This window comes from Perognathus longimembris, chromosome 17 (genome assembly GCF_023159225.1).
Source record: "Perognathus longimembris pacificus isolate PPM17 chromosome 17, ASM2315922v1, whole genome shotgun sequence".
In the NCBI taxonomy this organism is placed as follows: domain Eukaryota; kingdom Metazoa; phylum Chordata; class Mammalia; order Rodentia; family Heteromyidae; genus Perognathus; species Perognathus longimembris.
The window spans coordinates 36,727,047-36,746,310 of record NC_063177.1 but is presented as its reverse complement, the minus strand read 5'-3'; the positions used below and the strand labels follow the sequence as shown (position 1 = coordinate 36,746,310).

The 19,264-nt window shown below is 38.5% G+C and overlaps 1 protein-coding gene across 1 annotated transcript; it reads left to right on the top strand.

Annotated features, from left to right (window-relative positions):
* The first annotated feature begins 1,437 nt into the window (after positions 1–1,437).
* On the top strand, positions 1,438–17,793 carry Fbxo47 (F-box protein 47). The gene is made up of 10 exons (XM_048366593.1): positions 1,438–1,618; positions 3,137–3,307; positions 7,806–7,882; positions 8,336–8,413; positions 8,972–9,080; positions 12,812–12,988; positions 15,446–15,592; positions 16,335–16,477; positions 16,901–17,060; positions 17,681–17,793. Exons 1-10 carry the CDS (start codon positions 1,438–1,440, stop codon positions 17,791–17,793), a joined length of 1,356 nt encoding a protein of 451 aa, XP_048222550.1.
* Positions 17,794–19,264: the final 1,471 nt, after the last annotated feature.

The following is a 19,264-nucleotide window of genomic DNA, read 5'->3' as shown; positions in this document are numbered from 1 at the left end:
TGGATGCTGGTAGCTCGTGCCAATAACCCTAGCTACTCAGGAGGCTGAGATCTGAGGATTGAGGCTCAAAGCCAGCCTGGATAGGAATGTCTTTGGGATTCTTATCTCTAACGAACCACCAGAAAACTTGAAGTGACACTGTGGCTCAGAGTGGTAGAGCACTACTAGCCTTGAGCAAAAGAGCTCAAGGACAGGGCCCAGGCCCTGCATTCAAGCCCCATGACTGACAAAAAAAGTAAATAAAAATAAATAAAATGTAGAAGTTAGGGGATATTCGCTTATGCTAGCCTTGTTAATTTTGTAGAACTATTAGTTTTAGTGCACACATGTGCACACATACACATATCCTTAGGCTTGAATTCAGGGCTTCAGTGCTGTCCCTAAGCTTTTTTGCTCAAGGTAAGCACTCTACCACTTCAGCCACAGCTCTAGCTATGTTTGTTTGTTTGTTTGTTTGTTTTGCTTTTTGCCAGTCCTGGGGCTTGGATTCAGGGCCTAAGCACTGTCCCTGGCTTCTTTTTGCTCAAGGCTAGCACTCTACCACTTGAGCCACAGCACCACTTCCTGCTTTTTTTGTTTATGTGGTACTGAGGAATCAAACCCAGGGCTTCATGCATGCAAGGCAAGCACTCTACCACTAAGCCATATTCCCAGCCCTAGTTGTGGTTTTTTGATAGTTTATTGGAGATAAGAATCTCATTGATGTCCCTGCCCAGGCTGACTTTGAACACGATCCTCAGATCTCAGCCTCTTGAGTTGCTAGGATTACAGGCTTGAGCCACTAGCCCATGCCTAGTTTTCCTATTTTTCTTTATTTTTTCCAGTACTAGGGCCTGTGCCCTATTCCTGAGCATCTTTGTGTACAAGGCTAGCACACTACCACTTGAGCCACAACACCACCTCTGGCTTTTTCTAAGTAGTTTATTGGAGATAAGAGTCTCAACGACTTTTCTGCCCAAGCTGGCTTTGAACTGTGATCCTCAGATCTCAGCTTCCTGAGTAGCTAGGATTACAGGTGTGAATCACTGGTGCCTTGCCCTATTTTTTCGTTTTTGTTTTCTTAGAAATATCTCTTCCAAATACATGTTTCATTTCCTAATACTCATACTTTATCAGAGGTAAAATATTCTATATATCTTCAAGTGATGGTGAGATAAATTTGCACCCTAGATGGGACCTACATTAATTAACATCATGGTAAAACTTTTATAAATGTGAAAAGACGGTTATTGCCTATCAAAGTGAGGATCTCTTTATTTAAGAACAAAAAAAAAAACAGCAGACAGAAAATGTAATAGGATTGTCTAACATGTACACATGTACAAACCCTAGGTTAGAGGTCCAGCAGTAAAAATAAAACAAGACAAGTTCTTCCTTGCTTTAATTTCCTCTCTCCTTTGTTTCTTGTACAGGATAAATTAATAGCATAAGGAAAAGATGACATCTAGAATAAATAACAGTTTCACTTTGATTCCCAAGGAGAAATATAAACGTTGCAACCATGGATCTGCCTCTTTTTCCAACATTCCTGACTCAGGGTCTCCATCCATGTCAACATTTGGAGATTTTAAAGTTTTGCCATTGGAAATATTCCAAATAATTTTAAAATATTTGTCAGGTGAGTTTTGAGGACTATGAATAGGCTTCATAAGACACCAAAATATTATAATTTTCAGCTGAGTGCCTGTGGCTCACACTTAAGCAAAAAAGCTCAGAGACAGCTACCAGGCCCTGAGTTCAAGCCCTAGGACTGACACAAAACAAACAAGCAAGCAATATTATAGTTTTCCTAAGGACTAGTTTGTCATCCTAGGCTCTGCTAAAATATTGGCAGCAGTTTTGCTGTTTTTTTTTCTCCCTTAGACTTCTATTGTTGATAGCAAAGGAATAAATTAGAAAGAACAATGTTTAAACTCTTTTTTAAAACTCTATAAACTAAGCTGGGCACTGATAGCTCACACCTGTAATTCTAGCTACTCAGGAGGCTAAAATCTGAGAATCACGGTTCAAAGACAGCCTGGGCTGGAAAAGTCATGAGAGTCTTATCTCCAATAAATTACTCAAAAAAAGTCACAAGTGGTAGAGCACTAGCCTTGAGCATAATGAGGCTAAGGGACTGTGCATTGGCCCTGAGTTCAAGCCCCAGTACCAGCAGAAAAAAAAAAAAAAAGGATAAGCCAAGTGTGGTGGTACATCTCTATAATCACAGCACTTACGAGGCTGAGGCAGGAGGATCACAAGATCTAGACTAGAATGGCTTATACAACAAGACTTCGTCTTAAAAAGAGAAAGAGAGCTGGCACTGGTGGCTCAAACCTATAACCCTAGCTACTCAGGAGGCTGAGATATGAGGATCATGGTTCAAAGCCAAACTGGGTATAAAAGTCTTGAAATCTCTTTCCTCCAATTAAATACCCCCCAAAATCCAGAGTGGAGGAGTGGCTCAAGTGGTAGAAAACTAGCCTTGATGGCTGGGAATATGGCCTAGTGGCAAGAGTGCTTGCCTCCTACACATGAAGCTCTCAGTTCGATTCCCCAGCACCACATATATGGAAAACGGCCAGAAGGGGCACTGTGACTCAGGTGGCAGAGTGCTAGCCTTGAGCAGGAAGAAGCCAGGGATGGTGCTCAGGCCCTGAGTCCAAGCCCCAGGACTGGCAAAGAAAAAAAAAAAAAAAAAACTAGCCTTGAGCATAAAAGGCCAGGAACAATGCCCAGGCCCTGAGTTATGAAAAAATATATATATATACCTGTAATTGTAATGTCAAGGTAGCTTGATTATACATCTCAATATATTCTAATCACTGAAAACTGGATTAAAAACATTTTTTAAAATTTATTTACCTATTTTTGCCAGTCCTGGGGATTTGGCTCAGGGCCTGAGCATTATCCCTGTCTTCTTTTTGCTCAAGGCTAGTACTCTACCACTTGAGCCACAGTGCCACTTCTGGCTTTTTCTGTATATGTGGTGCTGAGGAATTGAACCTAGGGCTTCATGCATGCTAGGCAAACACTTTACCGCGAAGCCACATTCCCAGCCCCTAAAAACAATTTCAAGAATTTTTTCATTAAATTTATTTTTATTCATAAGCTGTACCAATAATGATATTCTTGTCAAATATGTTTCTTTTTGTAGTGATGGATGTCAGCATGCTAAGTATGGTATCCAAAACAGTCAACCAGCACATTATCAATTATATCTCAACCTCATCAGGAAGTAAAAGACTTTTACTACAGGATTTTCATAACACTGATCTACCTGACAACAATCAGGATTCCTACATATTGGAGCACTACAGATCTCTAGGTAATTTATGAAATAAGAATTGCAATAAGTAACAAACTTATTTAAGATTTTCTGTAGACTAGTGCAATGTGAAATGTTTCCTAAAATATACCTATCTGCGTGGTGCTTTTACTTTTCAGTGAAAAGACTTTTCCTTCACAAAGTTGCTTACACTTATCTTTAAAGGTCAGAGAATGTAATGTAAAGTGCCAGTCTTGGTGAATTTTATCTGGATTCATTGTCTATTACTTATTGTCTAGGTGTCTTACAAACTTAGAGAATTGATGTGTTTTCTGTGCTTTATTTCCTGTGCTTCAAATGAGTGTTATTTCTGTGTCTTTTCCCTTTCAACCATAATCTAGCCCTTAAAAATAGAAAAAAAGGGTTGGAGGTATGGCTCAAGTGGTATGATACTTGCACCAGGCCTTAGGTTCAAGCCTCAGTACTGTCCCTCAAAAAAATAAAAAGAGGCTGGGAATATGGCCTAGTGTTAGAGTGCTTACTTCGTATACATGAAAACCTGGGTTCTATTCCTCAGTACCACATATATAGAAAAAGCAGAAGTGGCGCTATGACTCAAGTGGTAGAGTGCTAGCCTTGAGCAAAAAACGCCAAGGACAGTGCTCAGGCCCTGAGTTCAAGGAGGAGGAAGAGGAGAGGGAGAAGGAGGGGGAGGGGAGGGGAAGAGGGAAGAAGGGAGGAGGAGAAGAGAAGAGGTTGGGAATGTGGCTTAGTGGTAGAGTGCTTGCCTAGTATGCATGAAGCCCTGGGTTCTATTCCTCAGTACCACATAAACAGAAAAAGGTGGAGTAGCTCAAGTGGCAGAGTGCTAGCCTTGAGCGAAAGAAGCCCAGGGACAATGTCTACACCCTGAGTTCAAGCCCCAGGACTGGCAACAAAAAGAAAAAAGAAAAGAGAGAAGAAAAAAAGAAATTTAAACACATTATTGTGGAGGATCATTTATTTTCCTGTCAGAATCTATCATTTTTCTTGATAAACAGTATATGCATTTACTAATAAATCATTATATTATTATTAAATTGAACTTATCAAAGGAAATTCTGTATAATCTTTCTTTTCCTGATATATAATAATTTATATCTTTTACCCCATTGTTTTCATTCACCCTAGAGTAATGCAATTCCTAATTTCACTTTGACTAATGACAGCAATTTCACTTTGAAACTAAGTTAAAATTAACCAGAGTATGGAAATAAAATGTTGGGATTTAAATAAAGATATAGTAATAAGTTGAGTACATATTGCCTGGTAGTAGCCCAAGAATGCCTCCCTCTCACTTAATAAAATAAGACTATATTGGGTACCAGTGGCTCAAACCTATAATCCTAGCCACTCAGAAGGCTGGGATCTGGGTATCACCACTTTCAGGGAGGTGGGGTGGAGGGGAAAGGGCTGGCAGGAAGGTCCATGAGATTCTTATCTCCAATTAACTACCAAAAGGCCAGAAGTGGAGATATGGCTCAAGTGGTAGAGCACTAGCTTTGATAGTAGGTGGGGAATGGAAGCTAAGGGACAGCTGAGTTTTAAGTCCCAGAACCAGTACAGAAAGAAAAAAATATTATATTGGTATGTAAATACATTTGACAAATATTTTTAATTAGAACAAATGAAAGATGTGTGATATGAATAGAGTTTTTTGGTTTTAGTGTCGTTGACTAGATTTGGTAAGCTTGTGACCACAGGTGACCTCTCTCTGTGTCTCTCTCTGTAATGGTGTTGGTCTGACAGAATTTCTTTTTTCTTCAGTTGTTTAAACTGGGACAAAAGGAAGGGGGTTGGCTCACCTTATTCTAGCAAGCATTGTTGTGCCAAGTTGCAAGACCACCACCAAAAAGACCACCGAGACTCAGACATTTCCGAAATGCAAAAGCAAGGCAAGGCTTTATTTAAGCGAGCTGCAACTCGGGCCTCGTCCTACCCACCGACACAGCGGAGGTTAGGAGGGAGCCTGGAGCTGTGATTACACAGGGCTTATAAAGGCAAAGAACAAGGTTACAACAATCAGCTGTGCAAGCAAGATTAGAACACAGGTACAAATCTGATTGGCTCAGGGTTCGATTCTAAAATGGGGTTCACGTGGTGGGGCCTGACTTCAAAGTCTGGCACCTCAGCATAAAGCCCTGAATTTAAATTTAAACCCTCATAACACACACTAACATACACACACATACACACACACACACACACACCAGTATGGATAATTCTGTAACATACAAATATATATTCATCCTACTGGCTGGCAAAAAATGATATTATTCATATACTAACTTCAACCTTCCATTTAATTTTGACACACACCTGTTGTATGACTGATTCTTTTGGTAAATGTTTGATATACTTTCCCTTTTTTTACGTTGTCACTCCTGTCTGATCTGTTCCTGTTTCTAGACATTAAAATAACATTTTCAGATGATTACAATTTTTAAGTTGCTTTTTCATACAGAACCAAGCAGATGGCCAATGTGGAAAGAACATTACGTCTGACTATTTTAGCAGGAACAACTTAAAGAAGTTGGTCTCTAAAGGCAGAGCACCTTTGTTTTAAAAGAAAATTTAAGAGTCAGCCAATATTGGGTTTTATGATAAATTGCAACTTGAGTTAAAAATATGAGCTTTACAGTGTAAAAAGCAATCAACATACAATTATAATTAAAAATCTCCAGCTATAACATACCATGAGAGTGGATGTCAAAGTGAAAGAACTTAATCTAAAAAAATATTTTTATGTACAAAAATGAGAAGTGTTTATGTTTAAAATTCATTTCTGACCATGTATTACTCAAATGTAGGCAGACACTGGTGGCATATGCTGATAATCCTGGATACTCAGGAGGCTCAGTATTGCAGTTTGAAGCTAGCTCGTGCAGGAAAGTTCATGAGACTCTTATCTCCAATTAGCCAGCTAAAACCAGAACTGGAGCTGCGGTTCAAGTGGTGGAGCACCAGCCTTGAGTAATAAAGCTAGACCCTGAGTTCAAGCTCCAGTAAACACACACACACACACACACACACACACACACACACACACACACACACACACACCCCGCATTAGATTCCTATAGATTTTTTTTTTTTTTTGCCAGTCCTGGAGCTTGAACTCAGGGCCTAAGCACTGTCCTTGGCTTCCTTTTGCTCAAGGCTAGCACTCTACCACATGAGCCACAGCACCATTTCCAGCTTTTTTTTTTATGTTTATGTGGCGCTGAGGAATCAAACCCAGGGCTTCATGCATGCTAGGCAAGCACTCTACTGCTGAGCCACATTCCCAGCCCATTCTTACAGATTTTTCAGAATTATATAATTATTATGTGAAAAGGTAAATATGCAGAATATAAAAACTGAAGCAAGTCATAATATTTAAGTAGCTATTTTCCTTCTATGTGTATTATTTTTAGTTTGAAGACATTTGTTTTTATAAGAATGTTTTAATAATGTACTGCCATTTTAGGAATACAGAAGACTTAAAGGAAACAAATCATACACTTGTCACTGTAGCTCCTGTCACATCTGTCACATGAGGAATTGAAGGGCCTTTTTTTCCTTTTGTAAAATGTCTGATCACGAAATCGTACACATTCCTACCATGCAATCCCCATAAAAGGGATAGATAGATGTTTAAGCTGAACTAGATACTGTGAGCAAAAATGACTTCTGACTCCTAAAACTCATGAACACAAACTCTCTTTTCCCCTTCTTTCCATGTTTTACAGCTCTTAAAATATTTTCCTTTTTGAACATGAAGTTAATTTCAAAAGATAATAGAATCTGTTTTCTATGGAAAAAGACAAAATTTTCCTAAGTGTATCTTTTTTTTCAGGTCCAAGACTGCTCTTCTAACTGAGCCATGCCTCCAACCCCTAAGGGTTGGTTACTCATTTTCTTTATTTTTCCTAGAGTATCTTTATATCTTATTATTGTATGCTTTAAAATCTAAACATTTTCTATCCATGTCCTGTAGAATCTATTTCGTGTGTGTGTGTGTGTGTGTGAGAGAGAGAGAGAGAGTGAGAGAGAGGAGAGAGAGAGAAGAGAGAGAGAGAGAGAGAGAGAGAGAGAGAGAGAGAGAGAGTGTGTGTGTGTGTGTGTGTGTGTGTGTGTGTGTGTCCTGGGGGTTTGAATTCAGGATCTAGGCATGTCCCTGATGTTTTTTGCTCAAGGCTAGCACTCTACCACTTTAGCCACACCTCCACCTCCCACTGTTTGGTGGTTAATTGGATATAAGAATATCATAAACTTTCTGGCTGGGGCTGGCTTCTAACCATGATCCTCAGATCTCAGCTTCCTGACTAGCTAGGCTTACAGGTGTGAACACCAGTGGTCAGCTCAATTCCACTATTTCTTTTCAAGACTTTAGGCTAAACCTCTTGGATGAACATCAGAATCACTTGATGAATGCCATAATAGTATACTACACCGGACTTCAGGAAACCATTGTGTTATAGATATGTTTAAGTTGATTACATTGTTATTTTCTTCCTGTGTCTCTTTACTTTCTCAGGCCTACTATTTAAAAGATGCACATTGCTGCTACCCACAAAGGAAAGGCTGAAGTATGTTCACAAGAAGCTCTCAGAAGTAAGATGATACTTCTGAATTAGCTCACAATCTTTATCTCCAATAATTTTGTATGTGTGTATATGTGTATGTGTACATGTTACTAGGGATTGAATCCAGGGCCTTAAACATGCTATAAAGCACTTTTCCTCTTGAGCTGTAGACCAAGGTTATCTTATTATTAAGATATCTTATTATTAAACTATATAGACCATGATATCTTACCACTAAGATCTCCTACTCATTCTAACTTGAGTTGTAATAATTTCACATGTATATAGCTTATTCTCCTAAATGAATTGTAAACCCCTTAAGGGCAAAGCCTATGTTTCATTCTTCTTTTGTAATCTCTGGAACACTTAATTAATCTGAATATATACTGAAAAATAATATTGTATATTCCGCTAAATTTAAAAGTTAAATCATTTTACAGATCCACTGAAAATGAAGAATTTACACTTGTTCTCATTACAGATTTCCTGCTTTAAATTTAATGGCTGTGCAGCTCCCATGCAATGTTTAGGATTTCCATGTTATGGCATGTTTTTACAGGTACATTTTTTAGTGAAAGAAACAGATGCTTTTTGAACTGTAACATTAGAGTATGGAATCTATCCTTTTGTAAGCTCCAAGCAAAAGAAAAAAATGTTTTCTAAAAATATATTTACTTTTCAACTAAAAAGAAGCTGAATTTTAGACCATTTCTGTTATGGTTATATAAATTACTTATTATTTGAGTAGCTCCATAGTGGATCATATATTAAAAACTGTTATACTCATCTGGGCACTCATGGCTCACACTTGTAATCCTCGTTACTCAGGAGACTGAGATCTGAGGGTTGTAGTTTGAAGCCAATTCAAGCAGGAAAGTCCATGAGATTCTTATCTCCAATTATCTAGCAAAAAAAAAAAAAAAAAAAGCCAGAAATAGAGATGTGGCTCAAAGTGGTAGATTCTAGCCTTGAACATAAAAGCGCCACCACCAGGGCCAGGCCCTGAGATAAAGCCCCAGGACCTGGGAAAAAAAAGTGATACTCATAGGGGGGACGTAATTTAACATTTTGATCTGTTTGAATCTCTATAATGTTTTCTTTATCTTAATTTTCACAGACTTTAATAGCAGGTTGGGATGAAATTGAATGCCATCGTGTTTATAACTTCTTATGCGAATTGACTAATCTTTCCCGCAAGATACAGACTGCTGTCTCTAGCAAGCCAGGTAAAGAACGTCAATTCACTAATAATATTATTCAGAGATTAAATTTTTTTAAAAAGAAGGAATTCAAAAGTATATTTAAAAACAAACCAGATTTTAAAATAAAAGCAAGAACCAAATTATGACACATAGAATAAAAGAAATTGAAGGAAACAATAATACTCAATTAGTTATTGGTACAAAAAGTAGTGTGCAGAGAATGGGAGTGTATAAAGCTTAACACACTTTCAAGCCCTTAAATTCAATCCCTGGGACAATTAAAAAAAACAACAACCCATATGCAGGCTGAGGATGTAGATCAGTGGTTGAATGCTTGCCTAACATGTTTAAGACCCTAGGTTTCACCTCAATACAAAAAAATAATAATAATAAAGAAGAAGCAAGCAAATCAGTTTAATTTGTGGATTTTTTTTTTGCCAGTCCTGGCAGGGCTTGAACTCAGGGCCTGAGCACTGCCCCTGGCTTCTTTTTGCTCAAGGGTAGCACTCTGCCATTTGAGCCACAGCACCACTTCTGGCCATTTTCTGCATATGCAGTGCTGGGGAATTGAACCCAGGGTTTCATGTATGGGAGGCAAGCATTCTTGCCACTAGGCCATGTCCCCAGCCCCAAGCAAATCATTAGAAGGCATGGGCAAATGGACTGTATGAATAGTGTAATTCCTTAAGTTCTGTGGTAGTAACTAATGAGTTTATTCTAGTATTCTTTAAACTTCTATATATCTGTAATATTTCATAGTTTAAAAGTTATAGAACCTTGCATCCAGTTTTTTCACTCTGACAAAATCCCACAATATGTATAGGGAAACTTGTGTAAGTATAGAAATAGAAATTGCAGCATTATTTGTAGTTATCAAATACTGCAAACAAAGCCTATTTTCAGGAGAATAGATAAATGAATTGTGGCAATTTATGCAATTAAAGCCATTAATATCTAGAATGAATAATTAACTGGAGCCATGTATAATATGGATTAAATTTTAAATATAATTTAAGAAAAGGTGGTTACCGAAAAGATGTTTTTAATTTGATACTATTTATGTACATATGAAACAATTATATTTCCTTTTTCTGAAGTTGCTGGGGATCAAACCCAGGGTCTTGAGCATGCTGGCTATATGCACAGTCTATATATTTAGTCTTTATGGTTACACACAGATATAAAAAGATTTTTAAAAAATAGTTGTTCTGGGCACTGATGGCTCACACCTGTAATCCTAGCTACTCAGGAGGTTGAGATCTAAGGATTGTGGTTCAAAACTAGCCCAGGCAAAAAAGTCCAGGAGACTCTTATCTCCACTAAACTACTCAGAAAAAACTGGAAGTGGCACTGTGCCTCAAGTGGTAGAGCTTTAGCCCTGAGGGGAAAAAAAATTCTCATGGACAGTGCCCAGACCTTGAATTCAAACCCCAGGGCGTTAACCAAAACCAAAACTGAAAAAAAAAAAAAAAAGAAAAAAGACAGACAAGAAACTTTAATATGCTTTGGATTTCATTTATTTATTTTAAAACAAACTTACCACAATCTAATGATTCCCACGCAGTATTTGCTATTCTTCTGTTTGTTTGTTTGTTTTTAAATAAACTTAATGCCAGGTACAAGTGGCTCACACATGGAATCCTAGCTACTCAGGAAGCTGAGATCTGAGGTTCACAGTTTGAAGCCAACCAGGGCAAGAAAGTCTATGAGATTCTTTCTCCAATTTTTTTTTCTTTTGCCTTGAACTCAGGTCCTGAGAACTGGCCCTGGCTTCTTTTTGCTCAAGGCTAGCACTCTGCCACTTGAGCCACAGCTCCCCTTCTGGCCATTTTCTATATATGTGGTGCTGAGAAATCGAACCCAGAGCTTCATGTATACAAGGGAAGCACTCTTGCCACTAGGCCATATCCCCAGCCATCTTTCTCCAATTAATCATAGAAAAAGCCAGAAGTGGTGCTGTAGATCAAATGGTAGAGTACTAGCCTTGAACAAAAGGAACTTAGAGACAGCACCTAGACTCAAAGTTGAAGGCCCAGGGCCAGCCAAATTAATTAATTAATTAATAATAAGATTAAAGTATTTCATTGTAAAACATGGGGTAAAAGGAGAGATTTGGGCTGGGAATGTGGCCTAGCAGTAGGGTGCTTGCTTAGCATGCATGATGCCCTGGGTTTGATTCCTCAGCACCACATCAACATAAAAAGACATAAGTGGCACTACGGCTCAAGTGGTAATTAGCATTGAGCAAAAAGAAGCCAGAGACAGTGCTCAGGCCCTGAGTTCAAGACCGAGGACTGGCAAAAAAAACCCAAACCAAAACAAAAAACACTTTTTTTTTTTTTTCTGATCCTGGAGCTTGAACTCAAGGTCTGGATGCTGTCCCTGAACATTTTTGCTCAAGGCTAGCACTTCACCACTTGAGCCACAGTTCCCCTTTGAGCTTTTTTGGTGGTTAATTGAAGTCTCAAGGATTTTGCTGCCCAAGCTCATTTTGAACTGCAATCCTCACATCTCAGCCTCCTGAGTAGCTAGGATTACAAGCATGAGCCACCAGTGTCTAGCTCTAATAAAAAACAAAAACAACTTTTAGGGAATATGGCCTAGTGGTAGAGTGCTTGCCTCCCATACATGAAGCCCTGGGTTTGATTCCTCAGCACCACATATGTAGAAAAGGCCAGAAGTGGCGCTGTGACTCAAGTGGCAGAGTGGCAGAGAAGCTAGGGACAGTGCTTAGGCCCTGAGTCCAAGCCTCATGACTGGCAGAAAACAAAAATAAAAAAGCCCACAACTTTTATTAGTTTCCTGATATGTTCAAAATCAAAACTAAATTGTTCATTCTTTTGTTGTTGTTGGTGGTGGTGGTGGTAGTCATCCTGGGGCTTGAACTCTGGGCCTGGGCACTGACCCAGAGCTCTTCAGCTCAAGGTAGTGCTCTACAACTTGAGCCACAGCACCACTTCCTTGTTCATTCCTTTGACCTTTCTCTCTGTACTTATTTCTTTTTATTTATTTGTTTATTTTTGTCAGTTATGGGACTTGAACTCAGGAACTAGGTGCTATCCCTGAGCTTTTATTGCTCAGGACTAATGTCTACCACTTTGAGCCAATTCCACTTCTGGTTTTCTGGTGGCTAATTGAAGGTAAGAGCCTCATGGACTCTCCCGTCCTGCCTGTGCTGGCTTTGAGCATGATTCTCAGATCTCAGTCTCCTGAGTAGCTAGGATTACAGGCGTAAGCCACCAGCACCCAGAATCTCATTTCTTTTTAAACCTGAAATTGTGTGAGATTCTGGTAAATGTGAACATGTATTTTAATGGACCCATTATTCAAAGTATTAAACATAAATCAGAAAGGTAGGACAAAAACAAAGTCAAACTATATAATTAGGGCATATTAAGAACCAATAATCCCTTGGTGCCTTCCTGTTGATTTTTTTGTTTTTGCCAGTCCTGGGGCTTGAACTCAGGGCCTGGACACTGTCCCTGAGCTTCTTTTGCTCAAGGCTAGCACTCTACCACTTGAGCCACAGCACCACTTTTCTGTTTATGTGGTACAAGGAATTGAACCCAAGACTTCATGCATGCTAAGCAAGAACTCTACCACTAATCCATACTCCCAGCCCTGCCTTCTTGTTTAGACATACAGTTTATGACCACTATGTTAACCACAATGTTAATAGCTTGCACTAATCACTATCAAATATGCAATCCATGTTTCCAGAAAATAAAATGATTTACGTTTCTTTGCCTTCATAGGAAGTATCCATAGACTGGAGTTAAGAATCAGACTGTTCTGTAGAAATGTCTTCCTTGATCACTGGACACATCCAAGTGATTCTGCTTTTTGGTTGACTAGAATATTAAAACCATGGCCAATGGTGAACCAAGCAAGATTACTATATATCATCTTTGGGCCAACATTGCCTCAGAATGGTGAGCACCAAATTTTTCATAGTTGTATATTATGTAAACAGTTTTGCTTTATGAAAACTATCCTCTTGAATCTGCTCAGTTTCTTAATGACTAAATTTTGTTCCACAACTTCATAGATTTTATTCTACTTGTATATAACTTAAGCTTCAAGATAAAAATTGTTTTGTTGTATCCAATTATAAATATATTTCTATCCTTGCTTACTTAAAATAGCTGCTTTTTAATTTTAAACATTATCTTAAATCACTTAAATCCAGTTTGTCACTGGAGAGGACTAATAAATTAGTGATTAGAATTGATGCTTTACTAAATTGTAGATGTATAATTTGATTTCTATAATTTTTGGCCTAAATTTTGCTTAAAGTTAAAATTATGCTTTTATTTTACCTCATTTTTTGTGTGTGGTAATGGTACTAGGTCTAAACTCCTACTTGGATCTACAAGGTTTCTTACTTGTTGGACAGATACCCTATCACTTAAGTCACAACTTCAGCTTATTTTCTTTTTTCCTTTGTTTTTTTTTTTTTTTTTTTTTTTTTTTTTGGCCAGTCCTGGGGCTTGGACTCTGGGCCTGAGCACTGTCCCTGGCTTTCTTTTTGCTCAAGGCTAGCACTCTGCCACTTGAGCCACAGCGCCACTTCTGGCCATTTTCTGTATATGTGGTTCTGGGGAATTGAACCCTGGGCTTCTGTTGGGGTCTGAACAACCCCTTTCTCCCCCCACGGGGAGAATGGTAACCACAAACTCTATGAAAGAGCACTCAGCCTGGCCCTCCGCCAGCGGAAGGCCAAAGGCGTGCTCACATGGGCAAGCGCTAAGTTGAGGAAAGGTTGCTGAAGCCTCCCCTCCCCCCAGTCCCCTCACATGTTACCAAGGGCGGAGGCGAAAAGGAAGGCATCAGGGACACGCTGCGGTGGTGGGAAGCGTCTCAAAGACTTTAATATGGAAGGGCACTTATATAGAAGTAATGGCGGCAAAGAAAGGGGGCTGGCCAAAGGGCCAGTCATAGGCTAAGGACCATGTCCATCAAGTGACATCACGAAACTTCCTTTGTGGGCGGGACAACCGCATCATGGTGGCACGCAAGTGTTCACCTCCCAAGGGGTGGAGGCTTTCTCTTCCTGTTGAGGCCGGAAGGTGGGAGGGGCTCCATCCCATTGTCCCAGGGCTGGGGGGGAAGGACAGCCCCCAACAGGCTTCCACTAGGCCATATTCCCAACCCCCTAAACAGAGTCTTGTGTTTATGCACCTGCACAATGAATGACCTTCCTATTTAGTCTTCCTATGTAGTTGGTATAACAGGTTTCTGCCACCATACCCAGCTTTTTATTGGTTGAGTTAAGGTCTCACTAACATTTTACCCAGGGTTGGCTTCAGATTGCAATTCTCTTGAGCTCTGCCTCCCAAGTAGCTAGGTATGACCTACCATGCCAGCTAAAATTATCATGTACTTTTTTAGTTCACTCATATTTAGTTCATTCATATCAGAAAATAATCAGTTTAAAGTATGTTGAGTTTTAGCAGTAAGATTAAAACGTTATATGAGTCAGGTACCACTGGCTCACACCTGTAATCCTAGCTACTCAAGAGGCTGAGATATGAGAACTATGATTCAAAGCCAGCCCAGTAGGAAAGTCTGTGAAAGTCTTTTTTTTTTTTTTTTGGCCAGTCCTGGGCCTTGGACTCAGGGCCTGAGCACCGTCCTGGCTTCTTCCCGCTCAAGGCTAGCACTCTGCCACTTGAGCCACAGCGCCCCTTCTGGCCGTTTTCCATATATGTGGTGCTGGGGAATCGAACCGAGAGCTTCATGTGTAGGAGGCAAGCACTCTTGCCACTAGGCCATATTCCCAGCCCCCTGTGAAAGTCTTATCTCCAACCAAAGAAGCTGGAAATGGTCCTGTGGCTCCAAGTGGTAGAGCACTAACCTTGAGTACAAAAAGCTCAGAGACAGTGCCCAAGCCCTGAATTCAAGTCCTAGGAACACCCCCCCCAACACACACACACAAATTTTGTGTATAATCTACAAAGAGAATTGGTTATAGATAAATAATTAAAAAATTGACTCAATTACCCTGTTTCAATAGAACGATTTGAAAGACTATCAAGGATAGCACGTTCAATTTTAGAAGGATATCAATAAATTTTATTTTATTCCAGTAAAGTTATAGCAATTGCATATTCTTTTTTTTTGCAATTGCATATTCTTATTCTGCTATGGGATAATGTCATGTTTGAACTGGAAATACTATTTTTCACAGTCTAGCTGTTTGTTTTGTTTCATCACATTAGTTAGAAACATTCAAATTTATACTGTTATCAGAATTGGCATTTCATTTTGAAAAGTAGCTTACATAGTGAAATTCCATTATGCAATCCAGTAGCCACTTTAAACAATCCTTAAAGTCTTTACCCCAAAACCAACTATTCTGTCATAGCCTACCATTTGTTTCAATTCAGGAAAGGTGATTTGGAAGAAGATGATAGAAGGACCTACAGATGAATCCAGTCTGAAAAGTTTGGCTGATGCCATTAAATTACTGTATGACATAAACAGCAAAGAATGGTCAACAGATGATATTATCAGTCTTTTAGATGAACTATCAGGTAAAAAATATGTATTTACTAATATAAAGCAATAGAGTTGGTTATTGGAATGGTTTTTGTTTTTTTTTTTGCCAGTCCTGGGGCTTGGACTCAGGGCCTGAGCACTGTCCCTGGCTTCCTTTTGCTCAAGGCAAACACTCTACCACTTGAGCCACAGCACTACTTCCAGCTTTTTCTGTTTATGTGCTGCTGAGGAATCAAACCCAGGGTTTCATGCATGCTAGGCAAGCACTCTACCGCTAGGCCACATTCCCAGCCCCATCCTTTCAATTCTTAATTTTGTAAATATATATATTATTATTAATTATTTGAAAACTCATTCCTATTTTGCAAGTTCTCAGAAACACCCTTCTAAGTTATGTGAAAAGAAAGCCTTCTCCTGGTACAGGAAAGGTGAACCAGTTTTCTTTAAATTCTAAAGTTTACAAAGTTGTTCTTTTGTCTTTCTTTTTTTTGTTTGGTTTGGGAGTGTTTTTTACATATGACATAAACTCACTTGGCCAACTGACATGGGCAGGAGAATTGCTTTTACTATTTAGTATTATTAGCACAATTATAAAAGCCTCCATGACATGGCAATAACTTCTGTCTCTAGTTGAATGCTGTAGTTGAAAAACTAAAACATCTGAGTGTTTTCCTTGGCACTGATATTTAATAATGCAATACACTATTGCATGTATTGAAATATGCTTACTATACTTATGTAATTTCTCATCAAGTTACTGTTCTTTCTCTATAAAAGTGATTCCCCAGGAGTGGCTTCTAGAGAATAATGCTCATCTCCTCATCTTAAGCGGGAACAACATCTGCTTTGCTTTCATGGCTAGTAAAGCTGTGAACGGTCATACCTTTGAACTGGCAAAGCTCACTGTCTTTTTAGCTTTGGTAAGTAAAAAAAAACAACAAAAACTAATAATAAGAATAAGTTTTTTTCTAGCAAATTAACATTACAATTTGCCTGGGCTGGGAATATGGCCTATTGGCAAGAGTGCTTGCCTCGCATACATGAAGCCCTGGGTTTGATTCCCCAGCACCACATATATAGAAAAAAGCCAGAAGTGGCACTGTGGCTCAAGTGGTAGAGTGCTAGCCTTTAGCAAAAAGAATCCAGGGACAGTGCTCAGTCTCTCCCTGAGTCCAAGCCCCAGGACTGACAAAACAAAACAAAACAAAACAAACAAACTCAATAGGGTGTCATATATAATAAATAATCTTACATCATAAGCCACCATTGTCAATACTGTTCTCAAATTCTTCAGCTTTTCTTCACATGTAGGCCTAGAATAATAATTTGTATGTTTAAATCAGGTATGTGAGAAAGAACTATATCACATGGATTGGGCTGTTAAAATGATGCAAAATGTCTGTAAAGTCTTCAACAGTCAAGTGGAAAGAAATAACTTCCTGCAGAATGTGGCAAATGCCTTTGCCTGTGTTATAATGGAAATGCTACAGTCTGTTATGTCTGGTGAGTAGGAATGTACACAATGCACAGATGTGAACGAAAGTGCTTCTAGTCCTCTCCCTAGGCTCTGTATAGACTGGTATTTCTAAACTAACAAAGGAAGGAGCAGACACTTTTGTTTTTGTTTTTCTGTGAGGGCTTTTTTTTCCAGTCCTAGCTTAGTTACTTTCAAAATCCAGTATTGGTTTCAATAGAGAATATAAGGTTGAAATGTCTGCTCTAAAAGAATCCAAATTATGCACAACCAGAAATTTTAATTTGCTTACTTATATTTGTATAGGTTTCAACAAGTCTTTTCCAGTTTTATTAGGTATCCAATATGATAATTAATTCTGCTTTATAGATGAGAAAAAAAAGGCTTAGAGAAATTACCTGACTTGCCCCAGGTCATAAATAGAGGTAATAAAGCACAGAATAGGATCTTTTTCTTGATTTATAATCCAGTGTTTCTGATATAATTTCATTATTTCAATAGTAACATCTGACTCAGTAAAGATCACTAACAGAACCTTCTGTTTAAATATTATTAGAAACAATCAGATCGTCTTTTGTTTCTAAATCATATATTTAAGAATTTTAACTTTTTCTTTTCTCTACTGTCTATTCCTGTATATGGCGTATAGGAGATCATGATGAGGATAACAGAGACTTTTTGAATTTGTTTCATCTTGTACACGCTCAGGCTAACTTCCATAAGGAGGTCTTGTATATGACCATGAATACAGTCTCTTCTTAAATTCTCCAAAAGCTTTGCATTTAGAAAATACATTGCTGAACTATTGTTTTCACACCTGAAGCTAGCATCTACAAGGCCTTTCATCATCTAAAGAACCTAAACATTCTAAGGTTGCTTAGGATTTTAGCAGCAATCACTTTCACCATTATTAATGTAAAAATAACCCAGGAATGTTTTAGTTTCTCTGGAAAACAACCTCTGCCTCTTTAGGGTTTGGTAAACCACAGTGGAATGAAATGTTAACTGTCCAAGAATCTAGGACCAGCCCAACCTGTTTGTATAGATTTTTGAAGCAAGAGGTAGTTCTGTTTTAAAGTTTGAACAGATCCATATCCACTAAGTAGTGGTATCCATTCTCTTACGTTGAATGTTTTGTGAAGATTTGCAAAGTGGTATTATAGAATGTGTTCATAATAAATCACATTCTTTACCGTCCTCTTGGCATATGATGACAAATAACATTATATTAACTCATGTTTCGTATAAACTAGCAGATTAAAAAAAGGTCCAAAAAAAGCATATGTGTCTGTGTTGAATCATACAAGAGATCTATAAATCATACAAATGGTCTATAAATAGAAGAAAGCGTAGACTGCCTTGGTACAATTAAATCATCTTTTATACTCTCCTGGAGGTTACAATAAAAACATTACAAAAGAAAAAATTTAGCTAGGTGCTGGTGGCTTGCATTTATAATCCTAGCTTGTCGGGAGCCTGAGATCTGAGCATTGCGGTTTGAAGCTAACCTGGGCAGGAGAGTCCATGAGACATCTCCTTAACCACCAAAAAGCTGGAAATGGAGCTGTAGTTCAAGTGGTAGAGTACTAACCTTGAACAAAAAAGCTCCAGGCCTACGCCTAGGCAGGACAAGAGGGAGAGAGAGACAGAGAGACAGAGACAGAGAGAGACAGAAAGAGAGACATGATAGATAGGAAGATAGATAGATAGAAAGTAGCTATTCTGTTGCCAGATCAGTTTCCACAATTTTCACTTACCACAATTTTCTCCTTACTTCAAAAAGTGGTGCTTGGAAGGCAGGCCATATAGCTTAGTGGTAGAGTGCTTGCCTAGCATGCATGAAACCTTGGGTTCAATTGCTCAGTACCACTAAACAATGCATACAATTAATAAAAGGAAAAAAAACATTAAAAAGTATTTTTAAGTGGGGTTTGATGAAGGAAACTAGAAATGTGGATGGTTAGAACAGCCTATAAGAGCATAGGGTTTCTGTTCACTCATCAATGGATCCGGAAGCATGGCTCTAATGATTGAGCACCAGTGATAAGCAAGCCAATGGATTCCAATAAAGTCTAGGACTATCTATTTTAGTGTCTGCCACTACCACTTTTACTATTAACGTTACTATTGATCATTATAAATATTGTTATAATTGTCACCATTTAATTATAATAGTTAATAATAATTGATCAGTTATTGCTTCAATAGTAGTGATTATCACTGGACTGATAAA

Coding starts and splice junctions, on each gene's coding strand:
- Fbxo47 (XM_048366593.1), top strand. CDS start 1,438: ATGACATCTAGAATAAATAACAGTTTCACTTTGATTCCCAAGGAGAAA. Junction 8,414..8,971: donor GTTATGGCATGTTTTTACAG/GTACATTTTTTA, acceptor TAATTTTCACAG/ACTTTAATAGCAGGTTGGGA. Junction 12,989..15,445: donor GCCAACATTGCCTCAGAATG/GTGAGCACCAAA, acceptor GTTTCAATTCAG/GAAAGGTGATTTGGAAGAAG.